At 36.7% G+C, this 27,524-nt stretch overlaps 1 protein-coding gene across 7 annotated transcripts in view; it reads left to right on the top strand.

The window, feature by feature from the left end:
• Positions 1-27,524, top strand: part of ROBO1 (roundabout guidance receptor 1) — a 1,247,412-nt gene that overhangs the window by 1,111,079 nt on the left and 108,809 nt on the right. For all 7 annotated transcript variants that reach the window (XM_089330676.1, XM_089330673.1, XM_089330675.1 and 4 more), the window contains 2 exons: positions 88-226; positions 3,152-3,279. In XM_089330676.1, coding sequence (XP_089186802.1) covers positions 88-226; positions 3,152-3,279 — 267 coding nt within the window. The remainder of the gene's footprint in view (positions 1-87; positions 227-3,151; positions 3,280-27,524) is intronic.

Below are 27,524 nucleotides of genomic sequence, written 5' to 3'. Positions count from 1 at the left end.
CAGGATTACTTTAAAACATACGTCTTACTATTATCTTTGGTTTGTTCATCTTTTACTTTATCTTGAGATGACTCTTTCTCCTTCTAGAGAGACCATCATTTGTGAAGAGACCTAGTAACTTAGCAGTAACAGTGGATGACAGTGCAGAATTTAAATGTGAGGCCCGAGGTGACCCTGTGCCTACAGTACGATGGAGAAAAGATGATGGAGAGCTGCCCAAATCCAGGTACCAGTCAGGGTTTAATGGTGCCATTCACCAACTCTGAATTTATATGTTTCTCATCAAACCAATGTTTACATGCATATGCATACATGCCATTAGTATAGTCTACCTTACAGATGATCTTGGACTTAATTTTTTTTTTTTTTTTACTTTACATCAGAGCCAAAGCAATATTCATTCAGTAGATACTGTGCAATTTGAACTTTCTACATACTTAAATTTATTTGAGATGCAGAGATACAGATAGAGAAAAGCTCCTATCTACAAGGGCTGGTGCTGGGCCAGAGCTGAAGCAATAGCTGAGAACTTACCCCAATCTCCATACACATGGCAGGAACCCAATTGCTGGAACTGCCACTGCTACCTCCAATAGTCTGAATTAGCTGAAAGTTGGAATCACGAGCTGGAGGCAAAAGTTGAACCCAGACACTCTGATGTGGAATGCAAGTGTCTTAACTGCTCATATTAATGCCCATCCTTGAAATTTGAATTTTAGTCTTTCAACTGACTAGAGAATTGTGGTGCAAGACTCTTGAGATGCTGGGCTGCAGCAATGAGCCACTGTTCCCTGTCAGCCTTGTAATCATCAGCCTCAGTCATAAGCATCAACTGCTAAGCTACCATGCACTGTTAAATGCATTTCAATTTATAGTATTTCCAGTTTCCAATGGGTTTGTCAAGATGTGACTCCAATGTAGGTTGTGGAGTTTCTATAAATGCCTTCATCAAGAGCCAGGAGTGATAATAGAGATTCTTAGAATCAGGAGATTCCTACATTTGGTCTGAGGTTTGTTATAAGAAATACACATTCATGATCCAGGCCTGCACAGAGAACCCTTTTAAAATGTGGTAGTCTTAAAATACGTTTCTCTTTGGTTCAGCCAGATCACAGTTAATACCAACTTATTGTATCAGGTAGGTAGGAAATTGAGGAAAGGTATCATATTAAAGACATAACTATGAGCCAATTAAAGTTCTTACTTTGTCTTCCCCAGCTACAGTGTCACCAGGGCATGGTAGAAGAGGTCAGAGTTTCCTGATACTGTCAAGTTCTTAAATTGGGTAGGAGCAGAAATACAGGTATTAGGAATCCTTAGGGAATGAAGCAATAAAATAAAGCCTTCAGGTATTGTCAGTAGGCTGTCTTCTCTATATGTGCTCTCATTCAGCAAATGTGTGTTGAGCCCCTGTGTGACACTGGGATTATAGCCATGGTCTAGACATAGTTTCTGCTCCCAAGGAGCTCGGGAAAAGAGACATAAATGTATGCTGCAGGATAGCATTGTCAACATTTTAGTCCCTTAAAAGTAGACTGACCAGACAGAAAGAAATCAGGACAGCATTCTCAAATGAACATGACACATAAGCAGTGTCTAACTATGTATGAATTAGGTAATCAAGAATTAACAGTGTTCTAGAAAAAGAGACATCACAATAATATAGATACAAACCTAAGAAAGAAGGTCATGTAACCTGAGTAGTGGAAAGTTTAGTATAGCTAGCACATAGGGTATTTAGTGAGAAGTTGTGAAATATCAGGTTGGAAATAGGGACTCTGTGTAATAAAGTATCTTGGGTCACATTTCATGTATATTGAAGGACCAATAAGGGTTAGTATGAACGGAATTACTCTTTTAGAGAAAACAACTTAGTGGGTGTTATTGGTACTATGTTGTAGAGATAGGGACTATGGATGTGTGGGTAGGGGCTAATGCCAGGGACACTTTTATTGTAATTGTCCAAATAAGAGATGGTAATTGGCTGAGATAGGAAATGAGATGGAGTTGGGGCTGTATTTGGGGAGATGTTTCTGACATTACCTTGACAACCTGGATAACTTGCTGATACAGAGAACAGATGAAGGAAGATGAGTAAGTTCTGTTAAGAGGAGGAGTTGGTTATATTAAGCAGAAAAATGAAAACTGTATTTAACATATTAAATATCAGGTACTATGGGATGTGAAGTATACCTCATTAGTTGATTGGGAATATGAATTTAGAATATAGATGAAATAGAGGTTGAAATGTTTGCGTGGTGGATAGATACGTAAACTATAGTAGATAATACAACGCAGGGAGACCCTGTAGAGGAAAAAGAGGATTGAAGTGAAACTGGAAACAGAGTGAAGATGGTGCAAGGCTGTGTGTTCTGGAATAAGGCTGCCTGGATTCAGATTTTATCTCTGCCACTAACTGCCTGAAGACTAATGCCTTACTTTCATGTGCCTCAGTTTGCTTATCTACAAACTGCAGATAACCATAATCTTTACTTAATATAATTGTAAACGAATTCTCAAAGGTGAACATTTATAAAATATTTAAAGTCTGAGGTATGAAAATAATATAGTCAGCAGTCACTATCTTCTAAAAAATTGTTTACTTGAAATACAGAGAGACAGAAAGATAAATATCTCCCATTTCATTCCCCAAATGCCTACAACAGCCAGGGCTAGTCCAAGCTAAAGCCAGGACTCTAGAACACAATTTAGGACTCTCACAGGGATAGCCAGGACCCAAATACTTGAGCCATCACTGCTGCTTTCTAGGGTGCAATTATCAAGAAGTCAAATGGAGAACAGACTCAGAACTTGAACCCAGGCACTCCAGTATGGGATAAGGGCATCCCAAGTGGCATCTTAAGCACTGCACCAAAAACTCAACCCAGACGTCACTACCTTTTCATTTAATGTGAGCGTAGAAGCTTGAGCGAATAAATGCAAGCACCAACTTTAGTAAAAAAATGTAGTTGTAGAAAGTAGTTTAATACATAAGCCCAAATAAATATAAAATAAGCTCTTCTGCCTGCTGACTTAGAGGAATGCCAAGAGATTCTTACATGTGATTGGATGCCTAGACTTATCGCATGCATAATAGTAGAATTTTCCAAGTCAAGATTATTTACCTGTGCTTTCTCTTGTTTGCTGCTAGATATGAAATCCGAGATGATCATACCTTGAAAATTCGGAAGGTGACGGCTGGTGACATGGGATCATATACCTGTGTTGCAGAAAATATGGTCGGAAAAGCTGAAGCTTCAGCTACTCTGACTGTTCAAGGTATGAACTTAGAAACTTATCAGATGAAATATGATGTTTGAAGAAATATTATTGATTAATCTCCATGAAATGCAAACTCTATCCATTGTTCTAAATATTTCAGATATATTTAATGGAAACATCGCTTTGCCTGTGAGAACTCGGTGTTTGTTCAGGAAACTAAAATTTCAGAATAATAGGGAACTCTATCTTGATCAAATAGAGGAGGAGAATGTCCTTTAATTTCTGAGTCTTTAAAAATAGTACCCTTCGAATGCTTTAACTAAATGGCAGCTATTGCTATGAAAACAAATCTTCCAGTTATTTCATATCATTTTCGAGGGCCTGTCCATGTTGTAATATGAACAAGGAAAGACTCTTCCACATCCATTCGGTAAGGACTTTGCAGTCTTTTTCTATGCACCCAGTTCCTGTGACATAAGAGGCACTCAGAAAATACTTGTTGAGTGAGCAAATTGCATTTTTTCTTTGCTAGTTTTGGTAAAAATTTGTTTTTCAATGTTACGCGAGCCAGAGTGGGTACTATGTTCTATGGCTCTGAGCTATCAGAAAGTCAGAGTCATGCCTTAAAGTGATAGCAGAAATGGGTTTGTCACATCCATTGTATCCATAATCCAGATGTTTTTCATTCTCATAATCTTTCTTTCATTCTTTTCCATGATGTCATACTGATTACTTCTCACCATGTCTCATCTGTGTATTTTCTCCTAATTTTTTTTATGGGAAAAATTGTTCATTGTGGAATTTGGGAGGCAATGACCTTTTAAAAAAAATTTCCGATTTCGACAGGTATATATTAGTAAACAGGGATTTTGGCCATAAACCACTTAGCTTGTTTCTGGATCTAACATTAGCAACATTTGATGCTGTCAACTTTTCTGAATACTGTCTCTTCTGAGGCTATTAAGAAGAAAAAAGGTGGCTTTTGAGGGAGTGCTTCTACTGTAGGCTTTCTACAAAAGAGCCTTGTGGGCTTTTTATAGTAGAAAAAAAGAATGAAGAATATTTCCTTCCTGTCTCTAAAGCCATTATGTCCCACTTTGGGGTTTTTAGTTCAACCTCATAAAAACAAAAGGAAAAAAAAAGATCAAGAACAAACATTGAATTTCTAAAGTCTCCACTGCTTCTCTTTCATCTATGTTAGACTTGAACTCCACGTAAGGCTAAAACTGTGAGAAAAGAAAACCTCTTTACATTTACAGAAAGCATAAATTTAAGAGATGTCAAATCCAACTTCAAAAGCCCTCCAGGGGGAGTGAAAGTAGCCAGGATGAATACAGACGTGAAAAGGTGTGTCTACCTGCCGGCAATTGTGGCAGGGAGGTTGACTGTCTATCACATTAGTCAGTGAAATATGTTTCACTTTGTGCTTTAAAGTCTTTACCCAGGTAGTCTGATGCTTTGTAACTAAGAGCCATTCTGCTTGTGAATATGGCAGACGTAGAAATCAAAATAGAGTTTCTTCCTGCAGTTTTAAATTCAGTTCCAAACTAATTTCAGCTGTGTTTTCCATATGGAATTCTGGCTTTCTAAGTCTAGATTTCAGTGGAAATTGCAATCAAATGATCAAATGCACAAACTAGTTGATGAATTTAGACATTCTAATTCCAACTACATTGAGTTTTCTATAAATTTATGAAAGATCTATATATATTTAAGAGTATATTTTATTCACAAAAAATACACATATCTTTTACATATTGTAGTAATTAAATACAGTATCTTAAAGAAAGTAACATTTCCCAATTGCAAATGATAACTAAAAAGAAAACTATTCAAAGGAAACCTGAGAAGTTAGGTCCGTTTTCTTCCTTTGGGATTGAATATAGAAAAATATTAGGCACTAAAAAGGAAACTAATCAGAAATTACTCCATTTGGTAGCAGGAAACAATTACATTAAGATATTCGGCAGTGTAATTGTTTTTGATTTCTGTGTTTTATGCATGGTTCATTTTAAAAGACACTGTTGGAGTCAATGTTAGCTTAAAAAGGGTTTTTCTCTTCCTCACTCCTCATACAATGAGTATTGAATTTGGTCAATCAATGTGAAGGCGACAAAATCTTATGCTGCAGGTAGAAGCTATGGGAAATCATCTTACATAAGGGAGAGTATTTGATATTCACTCCTGGAACAGATATAATTAATTCCAACATCTTGAAAAAATGCTGTTTTGCAAATTAGCTCCTTTTTCCATGTCCTGAAATCACATAATCTGTAATAATATGTGTAAAACACATACCTCTATGTGTATCCTGAATATTTCTTTCTTAGCACTAGGGGTTTCCATGGTGTTTCTACTTGTGTATTCTTCACAGGACTTAACACGGTACTAGACAGCTATTGAGCACTTTATCTAATAAATACTTAAATTTGAAATATGAGTAGGCATGCCAAGCTCTTACTTGAGTGGTGGTAGAAGGACACAAGGAAATCCTGGGGGAGAAACAAGTAGGGTCTGGTGACTTTGATGCTGGTTGTCAGTAGTAAGCTCAGCTGGATTAAGTTTGAAGATTCCCATTTATGATTGCAGCACTCTTGTGGTTTACATTTGAAAGGGAGCAGAGTACTAACTCTTTCACTGTCTATGTGTAACTCATTATATTATCTGTGCACCTTAAATATATACTATCAAATGTAGTAAACATAAGTACTAAGGGAGTGGAGTAAAACCTGGAGAGGTTTCCTAAACTTACCTGAAGTTACTCGTTAAACAAACAGATTATCACGCCTGACCTCTGTAGAGTCTGATGTAGGAAACCTGGTTTGGGGCACAGAAATTTATCTTCATTTTTGTTTTTAAGCAAGCAAGCCTGCAAATCCCAGGCATAAGGAGTTACTTGATGAACTGATAGAAACAATAAAGGACTTTAAAAATTTTTCATTACACTTCAGGGTTTAACAGAGGTGGAAGAAGTATGTTGCAAGGTGTGGTTTGGCTAAGAGCATGAAAATCAGAGTCACAGTGAATTTAGTTGATCTGTTTTTGTGGATTACCACTGTGTGATGTAGACGAGGCTCTTTAAACTTCCGGAACCATATGCTTAAAATGGTATAGTGATGCTAACCTTTCAGTATTTTTATAAGAATTAAATTATATTTGTACAAATTATATTTGCGTTAATATAATTAAAGTATATATTAATAATTTTATATATAATTTAACAAATTATATATTGCATTAAATTATATTTGTACAGAATACTGTAAGGCAGTAAATGCTTTGTAAGTGAAGAGCACTATAGTCATACAAGTGTTATTATTAATAGCTTTGTTGTGTAGTTTTAATAACACTGGCAATTCTAGGAAAGCAGCTCTTCTTTTTTAAATGAGAAATTTGAAGAATTCATAGTCATGATAATTTATTATGAAATTAATTATTATAAATGATTTCAACTATAAAAATTACATTTTCTTTGAAAAACATCTTTCCAAAACATTGGGCTCTTGCCCTTGCCATGAAAGCTAGTGCAGAATGTGTTGAAGCTTTGTAAAATAAATAGATAAATTAATGAAAATTATGACCATATGGGAATAGGACTGATTCCAAAAGATGACATTTTCTGAGCAGTGGAACATCTTTGCTACAGAAAAACCACTCAGCAGAGGATTTTTTACCTCTGTGCTGATTTCATTACCTCTGAGCATGAGTTTTCCAATTTTTCAGATTCTCAGCACTCTGATTGACTTCTTCTATAAAACAGGAGTATTCCCTTGCAATTCATAATGAGACGAGTAAGAGTATCACTGAACAAATATCTGCAAATATCTGTCCTGGTCATTTTGAAACTTCTGTTACCCACTTCAAAACCGAAATGTGAAATATGAGTTCAGGGCCAATGTTGTGGCCGTGGGTTAAACCACAGCCTGCGGAGGCCGACATCCCGTATGGAAGCACCAGCTTGAGTCTTAGCTGCTCTACTTCTGATTCAGCTTCCTGCTAATTTGCCTGGGAAGACAGCAGAGTGGGTCCCTGCCACCCACATCTGAGGCCCAGATGAAGTTCTGGGCTCCTAATGCTGCCTGGTCCAGTCCTGGATGTTGCAGCCATTTGGATGGTGAACAAGAGGATAGAAGATCTCTTTCTCTCCATTTCTACCTCCTCTGTCAATCTGCCTTTCAAGTAAATAAACCTTTTAAACAAACAAACAAACAAACAAACAAAAAAACAAAAACAGCAAGCCATTGCCCCTGTAAAAGCTATTTCACATCTATATCTGGTACTATAGCAGTTGAATTACTTCTCTGTGGGCACAAGATACCCAAAACAAATCATAGTTTTGAGCTCATTCAAAATATCAATTATTTAATAATAATGGATTTTATTTTACTTGGAAAAGAGGGGAGTTGTATTAAAATTTGATGATATTAGGAAATTTCAGGCTAAAAGTGTATTCTGCCTGGGCTCCATGAAGGATTTAGTCAGTAAGATTATACACATCCTTTATCTTGCAAATTAATTTTGTTGTGGCTTTCAAGCTAATTGTCAAACTGAGACAACTGTGAGACTGCAGTAATTTGGTCTATTGAAGAATAATTAATGTTTATTACATGACCAATAAAACCTGGTAAAATAATGCTCTTTAGAGTAATTATAACAGGGGAAAATGTTTCTGCTTAACTCCCAGTAAAAGAGAAAACTCACTTAACCTTAGCCCATTATGCCGTCCTTCTCCGAATTAATCAAAGGTTTTTCACCTATGCACCTAAACCATCAGGTGCTGTAAGATTTACACTTCACGTTTGCCTGCAGTTCAGTTTCCCCACCATATGTATCGCATTTACACATCCCAAAGATTCTCTTTGTGTACTTCAAATACACACAAAATCCAGCATCTTTTTAAAGACATGTCACGTCAATTTTGATTTATTATATTGTTGTACTTCAACTTTAATGTCTCAATTTGACAAGTATTGGGATTACTGGCTCTGTCTTGGTAGAATGAATTGTTTTCAGAACCAGTATTTCATATTGCATGTCGCCTCATCTTTTAAGGGAAAAGATATATACTGTGGTATTTATAACCATTTTATAGGTTGTGACATACCTATAAAACGTAAAACTCTAACCAGAAAAAAACTAGATGCATAGGGGCAGCCTGCCAGGTTTTTAAGGTGCGTATCCTTGAAGCTGTTAAAATTTATGCTTCCCCTTGAAGGTATGGTCACAGGTTTGTTTTATATTACTTTACTCTGTTAATCTAAACCCTTTAGGTCTTTATTAGATACTTGTCGGTTGGGCCTTGAGGTTCATCTTGGAATCAGATGATAGTTAACTTATTTCATTTATGTTTATTTTTTAATAAATTCAGGTTTAATTTTAAAGGTGAGAGCTTTTTTTAATTATTATTATTCTTTGGTTGATGATAGGCTTAAGGGAGGGTAGGATGGGAAGTATCTCTATGCTCCTAAATCTGTATATATGAAATACATGAAATTGGTTCACCTTATATAAATTTTAAAAAAATGAAAAAAAGAAGAAAAGCATGGTAGATACCACTTTAAAATACTTAAAGAACAATAATATGCATTATATTTTCATTGATAACAAACCCTGTGACATGTATAAGGTATTGATTTACAATGACAATCCTGCTAATGGCCTTCTAAATAATTCCCTGTCTGACCAGCATGTTCACATAGCAAAGATCAATGAGAAATATATTTATATATAATTTAGCTTAAACATTGAGTTTCTCCCATTTCTAGTTTGTTCTTAGCTTCCATGATTTCTTACTATTCTTTGCTTCACCTGCTCATTGCTTAAACAGGGCATGCTAGGGGAAATTTTTTTTTAATATTTATTTATTTATTTGAAAGTAAGAGTTACAAAGAGACAAGGAGAGGATGAGAGAGAGATCTTCCATCTGCTGGTTCATTCTCCAGATGACCACAATGGTCGCAGCTGGGCCAAACCAAAGCCAGGAGCCAGGAGCTTTATCCAGGTCTCCCACTTGGGTGACAGGGCCCAAGTACATTGGCCATCTTCTGTTGCTTTCCCAGGTCATTAGCAGGGAGCTTGATCAGAAGTGAAACAGCTGGGACACAAACTAGAGCCCATATGGATTGCCAGCATCTCAGGCAGAGGTTTTGCTTGACATGCCACAACGCCGGCCTCCTAGAGGGAATTGTTAATCTTTCCACTCTGCACATCTTCCCAGATAAAACAGCTCTTATTACTATTGCAATTCGATTTCCAAAGTAAATCTGTGACGCTATCAACAATGATCGGATTCCTGTCACTGGGGCCCATCAGTCACAGCAAACCAAACTGTGAATGGACTTCCCATACACCAGTTGCTTGCCAAGCAATCAACTCTTATCTCGTGGAGTTGAACCATTCAGAAACTCTAATCCCAGTTTTGTTTCTCTGTTACAAAAGAAACTAAAAGACGTCATTCCTCCAGATTCCCTTGAGACCCGCATGCTGGGCCAAACATGGGAAGCTTTACATTTAGATCTCTGTTCACACCCTACTGCACTCCTCCCTAAGCTTCTCAGAAGACCAAGTTATGCTTTGAAGCCCCCAAAACCAGTTGCTTTTTTGCCCTTTCTGCAAGCTCTGTGAAAAGAAGAGGCTGGTGCTAAGCCAGGTGATGTTTCATTGTTAGACGAATGAGATTTCTGTGAAATTCCTCCCTGCTGCAAATGTTATCACCCATCTTACTTTTTTAATCTATAAAATATGCTAGCAACTTTGTTGCTAGCTCTTTAAATGTATTATGGTCCTACAATAGCAACAATGAAATAAAACATCAAATGGATGTGCATTGTATTCTGCTCCATTGTTATTTCATATGATGCTTCCCATAAGCATTTATGGCAAGTATACAATGAAGAAACATAGCACTTTCTCATTAGGACTGATTAGCCGGTGACAGCTTCTGCAAGACTGAGCTTTAAAGCGTGTGATTGACATGAAACAAGGGAGACACAAAGGCAGAATAGAAGGCCCTGTGCTGTCTTTTGGCTGACTTAATTGCTACTAATGGGATGCTTCCTAGAGCCTCTCTCCTAGCTGTTAGTGAACAACATGCTTCAAACAGGAAGCTTTCCTGAGTATCTAGGGCACTATGTTTTATGATTGACCCTGAGTTACTGTCCCAATAAACTAGGATTTGAAGAGTAATTACAATTTCAGAAAAGCGAGAAACAACCTGTCAAGAGATTTGCCTAAGCTTTTTAAGTTTCTGCTAACCCAGACTGTAAGTATTAATTTACTGGACATAATAGTGATGTGGTGGGGATAATCAGGACAGGGATGAGAAGTGGAGTCCTCTCGTGTTCTCTGTTATAATTGTTGACAATGGCAAGCTGCAGAGACACACTGAGGAGACACAGCTTCGGGTAGGGGTCATCCTTTTCTCTCCCGTTTTTCCCATACCTTGCTCATATTCAGTCAACCCAAAGTTCTACTTATTTTGCCTTTTAAATAGCTCTCAACTCTCCTGCCATCTTTCCATCGCTCTAATTCAGGACTTTCTCATCTCTCAGTGCAGCTGCTTACTTTGACCCCGTTCCCTTGCCTCCATCTTATCTCAGAGAATCTGTGATTCATACAGAAGACCCATGCACCTAAACAACAAATCTAGTGATACGGGGCTACTCAAAGCCTTTGTAAGAAAAATGGACTTCAAAATAAGTTTATTTCGGTGCGAAAAACTTTTGAAAATCCGGGAGTGGTTTTTTTTTTTTTTTTTCATGACACTCATTTTCTGTGAATGGTTTGAAGATCCTTTGTATTCATTTCTTTCATAAAACTTTGTCATGGGTCTCATCTGTCCGGGATAAGATCCAAAATACTTAATGGTGCCGGCCTCCGCTCTTGCTGCTCCCTTCCATCTAGAATGCCAAATTTATATTTTTTTTCATGCATGCACCACCAGGGAGCTTAGCTTTGAGCTTTTTTGATATGTGAGCTGTTTGTTCTAAAATGCCGCACACCCAGCTGCCCTATTCTCTACTTGCTAGTTTCTTCAATCATTTGACTCAGCTTGATATACACATCCTCTCACAAGCCTTTCACATACTCCCCATCCCAGCATGAGTTAGGTATGCTCCATTCACATACTCCCCAGTGCTGCCTACTCTGCCTGTCCATGCGTTCCTCAGGGACACACTTTACTTGGCCTTCTTAGACTCCTTGCTCCCTGCAGTCTCAGAGGTATCCATTTTAGCTGAGACCCTCCAGAGAACCAATGGGAAATATATAGAAAAATCAGAAAAGATTTATTATGGGAATCAACTCTCGTGGACATGGGGGCTGAGAAATCTCATGATTAGCCTTTGCAATCAAAGAACTTGATCAGGTGGTGTCATTCAGTAAAGTCCAAAGGGAGGAGAGAACTTGCACTTTGCTTATGGCCTTGTCTAAACACTGATGGAGTTTGTGGATCCAAAAGGCTTCCATAGCAGCTCTTGTCAAGAGCCTTGGGTGATCACTGACATCATATATAAGAGTGTGAATTGTTAAGTTAACAACAGGAGTCACTGCGCACTTTTTTCTCATGCAGAATTTCTGTCCTCAGTGAGTTGTATTATGAGAGTTACCTATAAAACTTGGTCTGCTCTGATTTCATCATCATTTAAAAAAATCATCTATTATTTTTCACTTTATGTTTCTGTGTGGGAGCAAACTGTTGAAATCCATACTTAATGTATACTAAGCTGATCTTCTGTATATTAAGATAATCGAAAATGAATCATGATGTGAATGGAAGGGGAGAGGGAGTGGGAAAGGGGAGGGTTGTGGGTGGGAGGGACGGTATGGGGGGGAAGCCATTGTAATCCATAAGTCGTACTTTGGAAAATTATATGCATTAAATAAAAGTTTAAAAAAAAAAAAAAACTTGTTCTCATTTTGTGTGTGTTGTTGAAATCTACTTAGTGTAGAGTCAGTCTTCTGTGTATAAAGTTAATTGAAAATGAATCTTAATAGAGAATGGGACTAGGAATGGGAGAGGAAAGAGGAGGTGGGGTGGGAGGATGGGTATGGTAGGAAGAATCACTATATTCCTAAAGTTCTACTTATGAAATTTGTACTCATTAAATAAAAAGGTTTTTTTTTTTTGGGGAAAAAAGGAAACTGGGGGGGAAGAAAGTCCTGTTCTGTAAATTTGTCATTTCCATAAATAGGATTCACTATTTTAACTTTCTATCAGCATATGAAATCTTTGTGTGAGAATCATATGACTTTTTGGAGCTGCTATATCTAGATATGAAAGAAGTAATGAGAGAGAAAAAGAACTGAGTCCTTCAGTTCTGAATTTTCTTTTTAAAGGTAAACTTCATTTACATCATTTTGTGGCACAGTTTTCTTAAATTGTTGACTTTACAAAAACTGTCAGTATAATAGTGCACTGTTTCTGACCATTAACGTGGCTGTTTGAGTCAAAGCCAAAACTAACAGTGTCGAGGGACCTTTATGCAGGTTCAAGTTAGGTTTACTATAATCTAAGATCCAGGTTAAGAACTGTGAGTTCATCAAGATTCTGATGAAACACATAATATGAGACCCCCAAAGCTTCACGATGACTTTAACAACCTTGATACGTTTGTGATGCTTTTCCCAGACTCTGACAAGATATCGTAGAGTCAATCTTTGGGGAATTATTCTTTTAATGACAAATAGCAGTAATCCCCAGGGGCTCAGAAAATAGTACTAGTGGCACTAGAGTAAACAGTGCATTGGGGATATAGTGTTAGTGTCTGTGTGTGTGTATGTGTGTAAACATGTAATATATGTGTTTACCATCTCCTGTCTGTATTGCTACTCTTGATGCTGAAGTCATGGATAATCTTCAAAATGCCTCATTTGTAGTGTTGTGTGTGTTTTCTTGTTGTTTGTTTTGTAGTTAAAATCATGATTTAATAAATTCAACTAAAGACCAGAGAGGATAATGGGAAAAAGAGATTTGTGATTGTAAAAAGAAATTCTAAAAAATACAATATATGTTAGAAACTTGTGAAGAATCAGTATTGCCAGCTGAGCTCTTTGTGAGCTGGCTGAAAGCAAACTGCTGTCAGCCAAGAGGTTTAATGAAGTCCTACTGCAGAATTTAACAGGAGGCAGATTTGTGAGAATGGCTTCTTGTTCTAATGGTTCTGATCCAGTGGCATAAATAGCATGTTGAGCTTCATGCCTGCTGGATTTTTTATGCTGTTTGATTTGATTGAGATGCAGTGACATTTTGGCCTACGATTCGTTGCCATTTTTTTCCAGGATTAATAAAAAACTTTGTGTGTTCTTATAGCTTAAAGAAATAATCATTTTAATCCTAAAGATTGCTGAAAATATGACATTCTCTTCAATTTCTTTCATTTATTCATAAAGGATTTAGGTTGCTTTCAATTCCTTCAAGTAAACTGATAGAAATCTTAAATACTGTTCAGAAGAAAAAGCTTTTACTATATGGCCTTCCTACAGAGTGTTTGAAACACTCTCCATTGTAGGTGCCGGGTAAACACTGACAAAATAAGTAGGGCAGTCAGGTACAAGAAATGATTGATACATAAGATGATTCGGTGGCCAATAATGACACCACAGCACATCAGTAAATAGCACATCATGGGTCGTACTGTGATTTATCCATCTGCATTAACAGTGACAGGTTTTCACATGGCCCAGTGACATAGATGAACTGAACAACCACCTTTAGCAACTAACATTCTGAAATAAGGGAATCAGTATGGAAATGTATGATTTATTTGTGTGGATCTGTAAAATGTGAATTACTCAGCCAGAGAATAAAATCTGGAGAAGGGAGTTATCTGTGTGCTCAGTCATTAATAGCTAGTTCTTTTTTTTTTTTTTTTTTTTTTTTTTGACAGGCAGAGTGGACAGTGAGAGAGAGAGACAGAGAGAAAGGTCTTCCTTTTGCCGTTGGTTCACCCTCCAGTGGCCACCGCGGCCGGCGTGCTGCGGCCGGCGCAACGCGCTGATCCGATGGCAGGAGCCAGGTACTTATCCTGGTCTCCGATGGGGTGCAGGGCCCAAGGACTTGGGCCATCCTCCACTGCACTCCCTGGCCATAGCAGAGATCTGGCCTGGAAGAGGGACAACCGGGACAGAATCCGGCGCCCCGACCGGGACTAGAACCCGGTGTGCCGGCGCCACAAGGCGGAAGATGAGCCTAGTGAGCCGCAGCGCCGGCCAATAGCTAGTTCATTTTAAAATGTTAGATTTCTGGGACGGGTTTGGTGTTACAGTTAAGACCTTCTTTGTGATGACTTCTTCCCATGTTGATGGTGCCTGGGTTCAAGTCCTAGATCTGCTCCTGATTCCTGCTTCCTGCCAATGTATATATAACCTGGGAAGCATCATTTGATGGCTCAATGCCAAGATCGTTGCAACCCACATAGGAGACCAGGAGTGAAATCATTACATGAGCTTTGGGATGGCTCACACCTAGCTGTTGTGGGCATTTGGCAAGTGAACTAGCAGATGGGAGATCCCTGTCTCTCTCTTTTTCAAATTAAAAATAATAAATAAATGTTAGGTTTCTTGCCAACAGTATTAGCTAGTTTTAAGACTTGGATTAATTTTATGAGATTATGTAACTTTTAATGGAAAAGAATTGATCCTGAGCCAATGTTACTGCGTAGCTGGTTAAGCTGCCATATACCCACTGGTTTGTGTCCCAGCTGTTCCACTTCTGATCCAGGTCTCTGCTGATGGCCTGGGAAAAGCAGTAGAAGATAACCAAGTCTTTGGGCCCTTACATCCATGTGGGAGACCCATACGGGCTTCCAGTCTCTTGGCTTTGGCCTGCACCAGCTTCAGCCATTGCAGCTATTTGGGGAATGAACCAGTGAATGGAAGATTCTCTCTCTCTCTCTCTCTGTCTCCTTCTCTCTTTCTCTCTCTCTCTCTAAGTAAATAAATCTTTAAAAACATGGAATTGGCCGGCGCTGCGGCTCACTAGACTAATCCACTGCCTGCGGCACCGGCACCCCGGGTTCTAGCCCCAGTTGGGGCGCCGGATTCTGTCCTGGTCGCTCCTCTTCCAGTCCAGGTCTCTGCTGTGGCCTGGGAGTGCAATGGAGGATGGCCCAAGTGCTTGGACCCTGCACCCGCATGATAGACCAGTAGAAGCACCTGGCTCCTGGCTTTGGATCAGTGCAGCACACTGGCCGCAACACGCCGGCTGTAGCAGCCTCTTAGGGGGTGAACCAATGGAAAAAGGAAGACCCTTCTCTCTGTCTCTCTCTCTCTCACTTTCTAATTCTGCCTGTCAAAAAAAAAAAAAAAAAAACAAAAAAAACATGAAATTAATCCTAAAATAGTTCACATTGAAACATTGTGAAATCCTTCAAAAAGCTCATGGGAAATGGAATTAAAAGGTGAATTTATTTGGTGCAAAAATTTCTGAAATCCATACTTTTTCATATAACATATTTATGTGTTTGGACTTTTTGAAGACCCCTCTCCTGTACATAAATTTTAAAATATTTTTCAAAAAAATCAACTTATCTTTTAATTCCATTTTTCACAAACTTTTTGAAGAACTATTGTATGTTAAATAGGTTTAAGTCTTTTACTTTTAAACAAGTAAGTCATGCAATGTAGTAAAAGCAGCAAAGATTTTCAGAACTGGAAAGACATGAATTCCAATACCTTTTCTTTTCTTAGGTGATGTGTGACCTTAAAAAATAATTACTGAATCTTCATTTTCCTCCTTTTTCAAAATTAGAATATTGAATTATTCCTTACAAAGTTGCTGTGAGGGTTTCTAAAGTATGATCTAACATCCAGCTAACACTGATGGCTCTTTATTATTTAACTGAGGTGGAGAACATTTAAACAATTTATGCAAGATCCAGACCTGATTACTTTTGAATCTTGATCCAAAGTATTTTAACTGTCAGTTACTGAGTAGTATCATCATTATACCATCATGTACCTTCCCTACAGATCCTCCAGGAAATATGCCATCTAAAGACAGGCATCCTAAGTTTTCAAGTCAACATTCTTGAGCACTTCCTAGGTACAAAACAAGACCACACACTTAAGCTTGTCTTAATGGAGCCATGGACCACATCTTCACAGAGCTTATTATAGCTTAGTGAGACGTTTACAGGATCAGCAGCATATGAACAGTGGACTCCTAAATGCTTTCACGTGGGCCATAGCAACATGATTGTCATTTGTTCAACATCTCAGCAAATATTTACTGTGTGAGTAATAGCCTCACCCTGATAAGTTTTAGAGAAATAAAAGCCAAGAAAACATTTCAATACTTGCTTTCAGGATCATACAACTTAGGCAACAGAAATTTATGAAGTAATCACACAAATGTATGATTTTAAGCTAAAGTGCTCTAGGTGAAAAGGTTGCTATGATAGTATACATCATCTTGATATAATTTAATGTCAAATTTAGAGTTAGCTTCTTGAAGTTTTGCTTAAAGTTGAGATTGAAAAGATGAGGGGAATTAAGTGAAGAGGAAGATTCTAGGGTCAGGCATAAAACAACTGGGCATCAGATGGAGCATGATACATTCAAGGTCAAAAAGACTTCTGGGGCTAGGTCAGGGAGATGAGGGAGGAGAGAGAGAGTGAGAGGACACTGAATTATTACATAATAAGGCCACGTGACAGATTTAGCACTCTATTTTAAGAGCATTGGACTATGTTGAGGGATTTTAATAAAAAAATCTATAATCAGACTAGTTTGTTTTGATGTGGTGTTTTGTTTGATTTGGTTTTGTTTAATCATTGTGTCTACTTTAGGAGATTGGATTGTTAAAAAAAAAAAAAAAAGTAAGATACTTGTTCAGATGATCCCTGTTGGATAGCTTGGGCCAGAGTGGTGACAGTAGAGAAGAGGGTGAATGGAATGAGGAAACAGAAATAAAAGCAATGGGGCGGGCATTGTGGTATAGCAGGGAAAGCCACCTCCTGTGAGAGCAGCATCTCACATGGGCACTGTCAGGGCCATCTGGGGAGTGAACCAGTGGCGGAAAGATTTCTCTCTCTCTCCATAACCCTTTCAAAATAAATAAAACACATCCTTAAAAAAGGAAAAATAAAAGCGATACACTTTGGTAATGGACTATAATTTGTGGAGGAGGGAAAGGAACAATCTAGGTCTTTTCTGAGTACCTACAATATGTAATGCCTTGTGCAAGGTACTTGGAATATACATTAGGAATGAGGAAGGAATAAATATGTTATTATTGGATAAGCTTTAAATTGAGCAGATAACCTAGAACAGCATTTCTAAGTCCTGGCACTACTGATATTTTGGGCCAGGTAATTCTTTGTTATTCGGGTAAGTGGCTGTCTTGCACACTCACAGATATTTATCAGCACCCTAGCTGCTGTCCACTTGGTGCCAGTAGTTCTGCGTCTCCTCGCTGCCCTCTACTTTAACCCTGACAACCAAAATTGTCACTAGTACCACTGTTTTTTTAGAATAATGTTATTTAATTGGAGGCTAAAAGTTCATAGTATTTTATGTATCCATTAAATATATTCTGAAAATGCACCCCTAATCACACAATTTTTAAGTCTGACAAGTTGAAAGACATAATGACAGGCTTTTATCTTAAACTCAATCATTTCCCCCAAAAGAAATCATGCCTAGTATTAAAATATCCTAAGAGTTTTTAATTGTTAGGGATATTATCATTCATGTGTAAGTATGCATAGGATATCTTTAGCACACCAGTGACTGCGTTTTGTCAGCTGAAATGTAGATAGCTTCACTACTTGAAACTTGAGTGTTCCCCTATTTTAATAAAAATGTGTTTCTTCCACAAAGTCTTATAACTTACTACTTTACTGCATTCATGTTCTTCCAGAATATGGCATTTATAATTCTAGTAAGTCTGATTTATTACTTGAGCCCTGCTATTCAATAGTCACTATAGATGAGAATGAAAAATAATCACATCAATTTAAGGATTTATTGCAATTTAGCTACTAGTCATAAAAACTAATATCTATGTATTAGCACTATTTCATAATCCAGATTATTTCATTGTGTTCTATTCAAGAAATCTGCTACTCCTTGTGTACCAACAGAATTAGTGCTAACATAGATAAATTTACCTAACTATAAAATCTTCTACTGTCATTTTCGTTTCTTCCCACACAAAAATGTATGGTATAGTGCTAATGTTGAAAAATCTCAATACTTTATTTAACTTGTAAGGATGAACTTGAACATATTTGTTGTTGTGCTTCAGAAATTGAGATAGCAATGTGTAAATTCCAAAATTTTAATCATAATATTGTGATTATATATGCAAACATTTTACTTTCTTGGAATTTTCTAGTATCTCCTGAATATATTGAAGGATCTCTGTATATAAATCATCAATTTAAGAATATATTATCTGAAAGATACTTTTGAGGACATTTTTCTTTAGTAATTACATTTTCTTTAGTAAATCCATTTGTGTGTGTGTGTGTGTGTATATATATATGAAGGGAAAAAATTGGGACAGTACCAGTTATCTTGCTTTGCCACTAAATGTCTACTCTAAAAATCATAGTGTAGAAAGTATTTTAAGATTCAGCTTCCCTATCCCTTTGCCAAGCCAGACTATATTTAAACTGGTCTGGCCAAATGGAAATAAATCCCATTTTTAAAGACCACTAGAGACATCACAATTGGCAACAAGTCATGGTTCACTGCCCTTTGCTGTTAACTGCTTCTTTACTTTCACTAAGTTGTTCATGCTACTATTAGGCCCATTATCTTTGGACTAAGTAGTTATCAAAATCAGCAAGGCACTGTATTTATTTGACCTAATCTGATGACTTCTTAAATATATGGCTAATTTAATTCATTCAGATCAAGAAAGTCTTTTCTTCAGCTCCTGTTTTTTGTTTGTTTGTTTGTTTGTTTTCAAACATTTATCAGCTTTCTGACTCAGGTGTCCTGAATCAGACAGTAGGTAGAGAAATGTGAGGAATTGTTCCTTCTTCCTAAATGCTCTCCTTCTTTCTGCTCCATCGTTTTCCTGTCTTCTTTCTCCTGCTTCTGCTTTCCTTCAGCTTTTAGCTTCTCATTGTTACCTAACAATTATTGTATGAGCAGTGTACACTCACAGTGTAGACGAGTTCAAAACAGATAAATCATCTGGAGCCCTTTCCTGTCTCATTTTAAAAAGGAAGAAAAGGGCTGGTGCCGTGGCTCACTTGGTTAATCCTCCGCCTGCGGTGCCAGCATCCCATATGGGCACCGGGTTCTAGTCCCAGTTGCTCCTCTTCCAATCCAGCTCTCTGCTGTGGCCCGGGAGTGGGGGGACAGTGGAGGATGGCCCAAGTGCTTGGGCCCTGCACCCGCGTGGGAGACCAGAAGGAAGCACCTGGTTTCTGGCTTTGGATCGGCGCAGCGCCAGCTGTGGCAGCCATTTGTGGGGGTGAACCAATGGAAGGAAGTCCTTTCTCTCTGTCTCTCACTAACTCCATCTGTCAAATAAATTAAAAAAAAAAAAAAAAGAAAAGGATGAAAGTCTTTTCGGCCAAGTGGCTGTGTCAGTGTGTGGGTATGCACCTCTGTGATGGGAAGAGATTAAATTCTCTCAAATTTGTAAATAGATTCTTTAAAGGCTATTTGTCAATTATTGGATATTTTTATATCTGGAAATGTTGTTAGAGAACTATGCTGTTTTGGATTCAGAAGACATGAGAATTGCTTAGCTACATCATTTAGTGTTATATAAACATATATTTAATACATTTCTTAGACTTTATATTATTCCACTTCTCCACCAAAAAAGATATAATCTAGGTGAAAACAGTGTTTTTTTTAATATAAACTCAGCTTCTTGGCAAATTGTTTAATTCCCTCTACTTTCCAAAATTCCTTCAATATAAAAAATTAGGAGCTGTTACTAGTTTGCATAATTGTTGTTGTTTAAAAAATGAAATAACAAATATTAATGTATTAAAATATATATACACATTTAAAAGTACTTTTATCTTCCTATGAGATGTTTTTAATTTTTTCATATTTCCAAAAAGATGACACTTTCATTCTGTTCATAATGACTTTGTATGATGGAATTATTAAAATTAGTTCACCCTTAAGAATTATGCTAAATTGTAGCTAGATAAGAGTAAGAAGTTATCGGATTTTTTTTTTAATTATTTATTTACTTGAGAGGCAGAGAGAGAGAGAGAGAAAAGGGAGAGATGCTTCCATCTGTTGATTCACTCTCTAAATTACTTGCAAGACTGGAGATGAGCTAGTCCAAGGCCAGGAGAAGGGAACTCCATCAGGATCTCCTGTATGGGTGAAAGGGCCCAAGTACTTGAGGCACCCTAGGTGCATTAACAGGGAGCTGAATCAAAAAGTAGAACAGCCAGGAAGAACTTGAACCAAAATCCATGTGGGATCCGGGCATTGCAGGTGGCAGCTTAACCCACTGTACCACAGTGCTGGAACCACTCTGGGATTCTATTGCACAGTAGGGTGACTTTGTACAATGTTAATGTATTGCATATTTCTCTATAAAGAAACTAGAAGGTAGGATTTTAGATATCTTCACCATAAAGAAATGTTGAATTCTTGAAAAGATGAATGTACTCACCTGAATTGGACATTACGCGATGTATATATGTAGCAAACAGGTCCTTAATACTCCATAAATATACACAATTTTTACTTGTGCATTAAAATCATTTTTAAAAAAAATAAAAATGAAGGAAAATTATTACTTTATTTTCAATGCAAAATTGTAAACTTTTCAAGTAGCTTTAAATTTGCTTTATTATCATCTGTTGGTATTCCATATCCTTTTAAAACTACAGTTAATTATTCTTAAAATATTTTTAATATCTTGAGGAATTTCTTAAATTAGTGTGTGTGTATGTGTGTGTGTTTGAGAGAGAGAGAGAGTAATGATTTTTGAAGTAATGAGTTTAGGTTAAACAGTTTGTGATTGTGTAAATGTGAAGTCAAATCTGTTTTAAGCTGTCTTATTGTATATAGTTCTCTGCTAACTGATTAACCAGTAGGAAAGTTTGTAAGAGACCTGGAGTTAGTCAAGAGGCCTGGAAGCCAGTCTTTGGTTAGCCATGTGTGACTTTGAGAAAGTTCTTTAACAATTTAGGTTCTCTGTCTCCTTATGCAAAAAGAAGAGGGTTGTTCTGATAAGTTCTGAAGTCACTTCCAGTGCCAACATTTTGCAGTTTTATTGTTTTATTAGAGGTAGAGCTAGACAGACTTTTCCTCTTTCTTAGCAAGAAAAGGGAAGTGGCAGAGGTGCTGTGAGCCTTTGAAGCAGAGAGAAAAGTTGAGGAGAGTTTTGAGGTGGGTAGGAGTTAAGCGGCCCATAAACTATGGACTTCCCAGGGTAATGAATGAATGGGAGTCAAGTTTCTGCGCTTTTTCTCTTGTTCTTTTTGACATCCTCAACAACAATAATTGGCAGTGCCTGGTTTTATAGAAGGTCCCTGCTCTCTGTATGGACAGCAAGTCCATTGGCCTGGCCCTTGAATACACGCAGAGAAGGGGAGACTATGGGAAAAGTTGAAGGAAATCGCTGTAATTATTTTCTTAGCGGAGAAAGTTGGGGACGACAGTTTCCTTCAGCATGGGGAGAGGGTTTTCTGTGGTGGATGTTACTGGATTTTGTTTACTGAAACTAGAACAAATGAAAGAGGGGTTAAGTTGTACACAGACAGGTTTTCCTTTAGATAAGAAGAATTCATTTTCTGATAATCACGGTTGTTAGAAGCTTAAGTGATCATTCAAGATAGAGTCTTTTCAAAAACCTCTGATGTTCAAAAGCTGCTTTGTAGGATGATCTTAACATTTGAGGTCCTTAAACAGAACATACAGTGCTGCCTAATATCATTTGTTATCAATTTGATATGCAAATGCATTAGCCTGAAGTTTTTACATTAGATTTTAACTAGTAAAAATATTTTAATCCTATGTCTTGATTTGCTGGTTAAAACTATAAGGAAGGAGAGCCGGCGCCGTGGCTCAATAGGCTAATCCTCCACCTTGCGGCGCCGGCACACCAGGTTCTAGTCCCGGTTGGGGCGCCGGATTCTGTCCCGGTTGCCCCTCTTCCAGGCCAGCTCTCTGCTATGGCCAGGGAGTGCAGTGGAGGATGGCCCAGGTGCTTGGGCCCTGCACCCCATGGGAGACCAGGAAAAGCACCTGGATCCTGGCTCCTGCCATCGGATCAGCGCGGTGCGCCGGGCGGCCATTGGAGGGTGATCCAACGGCAAAGGAAGACCTTTCTCTCTCTGTCTCTCTCTCTCACTGTCCACTCTGCCTGTCAAAAAAAAAAAAAAAAAAAAAAAAAAAAAAAAAAAAAAAACTATAAGGAAGGAAAAGCTGATTTAAAAAAAAAATTATTTAGGGGCCAACATTGTGGCATAGAGGATTCAGCTTCCATTCTGGCTGCTTCATTTCCAATGCAGCTCTCTGCTATTGCACCTGGGGAAAGCAGTGAAAGATGGCCAAAGTACCTGGGTCGTACAACCCACATGGGAGACACAAAAGAAGCTCCCAGCTCCTGGTTTCACCCAGCCCTGGCCATTGTGACCATTTGGGGAGTGAACCAGTGGATGGAAGAGCCTCTGTCTCTCTTGTCTCTTCCTCTCTTTCTGTAACTCTACCTTTCAAATAAATAAATAAAACTTAAAAATAAAAAAAAAAACTATTTATTCATTTAAGTGAGAGAGAGAGAGAGACAGAGCGAGAGCACAACCAACTAAGAGCTTTCGCTGCTTGTTCACTCCCCAAAATGCCCACAACAGCCAAGGCTGGCCAGACCAAAGCCAGGAACTAATAACTATTCATGGGTGGCAGCAGCCAAGTGTAGTTCATGGGCTACCACCTTGCTGCTTCCCAGGGTGGACAAAATAGGAAGCTGGAGTTGGAAACATAGCAGGGACTTGAACCCAGGCACTCTAATATACTGTGGTCATCTCAAGCAGTGTCTTAACTGTTGTACCAAACAACTGCCTCCCCTTTTGAGATTTCAAAGGAGCTATTTACTGGTAATTTACATGCATTCCATATATTGTATACTTTTGAAGCATTTACAAGATTTTAAGTTATTAATATTAGCTGAATTATTTAGGAATCATTTCTGTAGTCTCTTATTTTCAGACTTTAATTAATGAGATCAAATTTATTTTCATAGATTGTGAGATAATTCCCCAACTTTTGCCTTTTTCAAAGCAAAATTCTGTTTCTCTTATGTAGTTCTTTTTACCATTTTATTTTAAATGTATCAACCAAAAATTGTGAAGTAATAATACAAAGAGTTCACCAGTACCCCCACTCCTTCCCCTTTATTAACATCTTGTATTAGTATATTTATCACAAGTAAGGAAGCACACCCAGTGTACCCTGATTTTTTTAACCCGAAGTCCATTGGTAGTTCTTTAATATTTCTTCATATCTTTTGAAAGACATCATCTTTAAGGTGTCAAGAAATGTAATCGCGTCCTATCTGTTCAGTTACTGGTTTCAACTCCAGATGCCAAGCTAGTGAGTGCCACTATAAACATGAAGCCTGGGTAAATAAGACTTTTTTTTAACCTTTCTGACCAGAATGAGTGGGAATTCATTTCACTCATATTCAAGGGAACATGTGAGTTAGCATTACCATTAAATTTAGTATATGTAGCAAAAGTATGCAAAACAACTTTAGTTCCTATTTTATAGCTCTATCCCTTCCCAGCGGCAGTCATTGGCATTTTTTTAAACCACAGGAAAGTATATTAGATGTAATTTATTCTGACTTTTTGAGAGACATGGGAGTTACATATTTGAATGAATTTATTTGTGAGATTCTGCTGGGCTATAATGAAGAAGTTTTCTGTTTGACAGTAATTACCTTTGCCTCTAAAGTAAAGAGAGAAACAAAATATTTGTTTTCTAGTATTTAAAATATGTATTACTTGAGCTTTCTATATTAAAATCTCCAATATTTTAGTGCTGAAAACACAGAATGTAATTATGACTTATAGACATGATTATAAAGTTCTCTCTGATCTCATAATTTATTCATACTTTTTTCTAGGCATCTCAATAAAAATATGTAAAAATGTAAATGCATTCTCATCATTTAATAGCTATCTTATTCAACTTATGATCATAAATGAACAGCAAAATTCAGGTTACTATCCTGGTATATATTATCATAATCTGTGTTTTTGCTAGATATGGGAGTAATTTTTGGGCTTATTAATTATGAACAGCTTCAGTTTAATGGAAAGAATATCATAGGCAGCATGAACCTTTTAAAAATTAATCTGATGATGGAGTATGGGAGATAATACTTCTTTATCCTTGATTAAGATGCTCAATTTTGATTTCTATGTAGCTATAGCAGCTAAAATTTATAACGTTTTTAAACCCATTATATATGTACTTATCTAACCTGTCAAAATGTAAAATCATTGGAAAGTGTTCTGTAACTCTGGAATTTAAACATAGTAAAGTTTTTAAGGTTAATTTCTATTTTTCTTAAATTAGGATTATACTTAAAATGCTAATAAGTATGCATTCATGGATACTATGTGTCACGTATCCAAATATTAAAGTGTTCTTTATTTTAAAAGAAGTATCACTGTTGTCAAATCTTGTTACTTTTTCTATTTCATTTTATGTTTCTTTATTTTTATTTATTCCATGTTTTCTTTTTTGTTTTAGTTGGTTCTGGTAAGTTGACATTTTATTGGCCATCTTCTAATCACCGTGTCACTGTGACTGGAACTTCTCTTCCCCTTTCCATCCATACCCTTCCATGTCCTTCAACCAATCAGCCTCCATGTTTCACTTGTCATTGGCCACAAAGACAAACTGCACAGAATAAAGTCTGCAGGAAGTATGGGTAACTGTGACAAAGAGGAAAGGTAATGGGGTTGCTAACTTTATTTCTTATTAAATGATGTGTGCTGTGCATCCTTGTATTTCTTCTCTCCTGTAATAAGTGATGAGTTGTCATTTTGGTTAAGGACTATTTCAGGTGTTTCTTTAAATTTTCAGATTTGTTTACAAATCCATGTCTGTCTGAGGTTTTGTGATGATGGTCCAATAATAGTCATCAGAATCCCACTGATGCATATAGCCCTGCACTTGGGGCTTAACTCTTGCACTCATTTTCATTTCTGTGTTTCATTTTATGTAAGAAATAACCATATGATATATCTGAGATTTATTACAATTTGCTTTGCTAAAACTTTGAGCCTATGTAAACGAAGAGCCATCAAGTTTCTAAGCACTTACTTAAGGTGGGGGGGGGTGGAATCCATTCATTTGGTAAGAATGCTAGAATATCATTTTTTAGAGAATTTTGCATGAGTATGCTAACAAGTATGCTAAGGAATAATATTGACCCTAAAAGAATATCTTTTACTATTGTTTAAAATGTTATATAAATATAATAAAAGTGACATTTCCTATTAGTATATTGTTCAATAATCATAATGTAATATGGCTATTTGTAAAAAAAAAGTTTTCTACCATATACACAGAACTGTAGAGGATTAAAAATTTAAGTATAAAAATTAAATAAAAATAAAAGATGAAAATGAAGTTGAATATTCATGTAATATAATTTAATATGTATTATATAACCTGTATAGTTTTAATGATTCAATAACAAAAATTCCTGGACAGATTAAAAAGTCTGTTAACAGAATTAAAAAAAACTTATCTATGAGAAATGCCTAAAATCAATCTTAGAAATTAAAAAGAAAATATAAACATATTAACATAATATCTGAAACAAATGGAATACTCATGAGGTTATATGAAGAAAGTGTTTACCTTCTTAACTTCAATAAGAATGTACATGAAGAAAAGAATATTTTTAGTTTGGCAGTGTTAGCACTCAATATTTGTAAGGGTTGCAGAATAGGCAATCCGAGTTCTTTAGCAAAAGTATCAGTTGATAAAAAACATTCCTGAGTACAGTTTCACTATACTTGTTATTATGTTCTTGATCTTTGCATATTTTCAGACCCTATAATTTTACCTCTAGGAAATAATAATGGGTATATTTGTGAGAAGGATATTGATCTTACTTATATTTTCAATAATGGAAATGATAAGTAACTAAATTTAAAGCAATAAAGTTAAGTTAAATAATTTAAAGTAATTTACACATTGATTTTTATAGTCATTAAAATGATATTGTAGAAGAATATTTTGGAGCAATATGATCAAATTTGCATGATAGACTTAGGGGTAGCTTTTTTTTCCTTCTGTGCAATTGTCCAATTTTTCAACAAACACTGAATTTCTGTGCTGTTGCTATCATGACTGTTAAAAGTTGTAACCTTCAAAAAACATTCAAATATATCATCGCAACCATCAAGTAAGTAAATACAATGAATGATCTCATTCTAAAATGATAAGTAATGATGACAGTAATAAAAAGAAGCATATTTAGCTTTAGTCCTTTAAATTTTTTCCCAAGAGATATATTTACACTTGATATTTAATATACATATACAGATAATTTTTAAAAATATATTTCTAAGACATATCTTGTGACTGATGTCACTGTTGATGTTGGCTTGAGACTATGCCTACGGAATATAATAAATTCATTTCCAGGCAAATATCCTGTGTGGAAGGATTGCTTCAGGATAAATGTGGTTAACATAAGGGTTTGTATTGCTTGTTCCCAAATAGGTCTTTGAGGTTTGAGGAAAGCTGGCATTTTATAAAAGAAACAAATTCTGGCATACATTCTTAGACATGCTTCTGAGATTTAGAAAAGAGACCACCCGAATTTTACTTGACGAAGTGGTTTGAGCATTTATATTTTCCTACTCAGATTCCCTGCATATTGGAAACTCATATTCTCCCACTCATCTAATTAATCATTTGGTTTTCTTTCATTGAAACAAACCAAATTCTAGTCTGGATTTGGTTTGCTATCCAGTCAGTGCCTTCAGTTTCTTGGTCTGATTTCTGTATCAATTATTCTAACCCATAACTGAGGAATAGAATGCTCCCGTATGGATTTGTACTGGAGGAAAATCCCCAGCAGTATTGCACATGCCTATTATTATACCTAGGTAATGACAGTGTTTGCTAAATGCATGAGTATGCCACTCAATTACAATCACAGTTTTTTAAAAAAATTATAAGCTAGAACTTCAGTGTTACCAAATTGAACTTAAACTACATGTCCTAACTTCATATTTTCTTCTCTATAAGTTAGAGGACATTTGAAAGCATTTGACCTGATTTTTCAGGTCTCCTATAATTTTCTAGTCAAATGGTATAATTTCTACTAAACCTCAATT

Source organism: Oryctolagus cuniculus, chromosome 4 (genome assembly GCF_051225735.1).
Source record: "Oryctolagus cuniculus isolate XC-2025 breed Fujian yellow rabbit chromosome 4, ASM5122573v1, whole genome shotgun sequence".
In the NCBI taxonomy this organism is placed as follows: domain Eukaryota; kingdom Metazoa; phylum Chordata; class Mammalia; order Lagomorpha; family Leporidae; genus Oryctolagus; species Oryctolagus cuniculus.
Note: the sequence above shows the minus strand (reverse complement) of the source record. Positions and strands in the feature narration are given on the sequence as shown.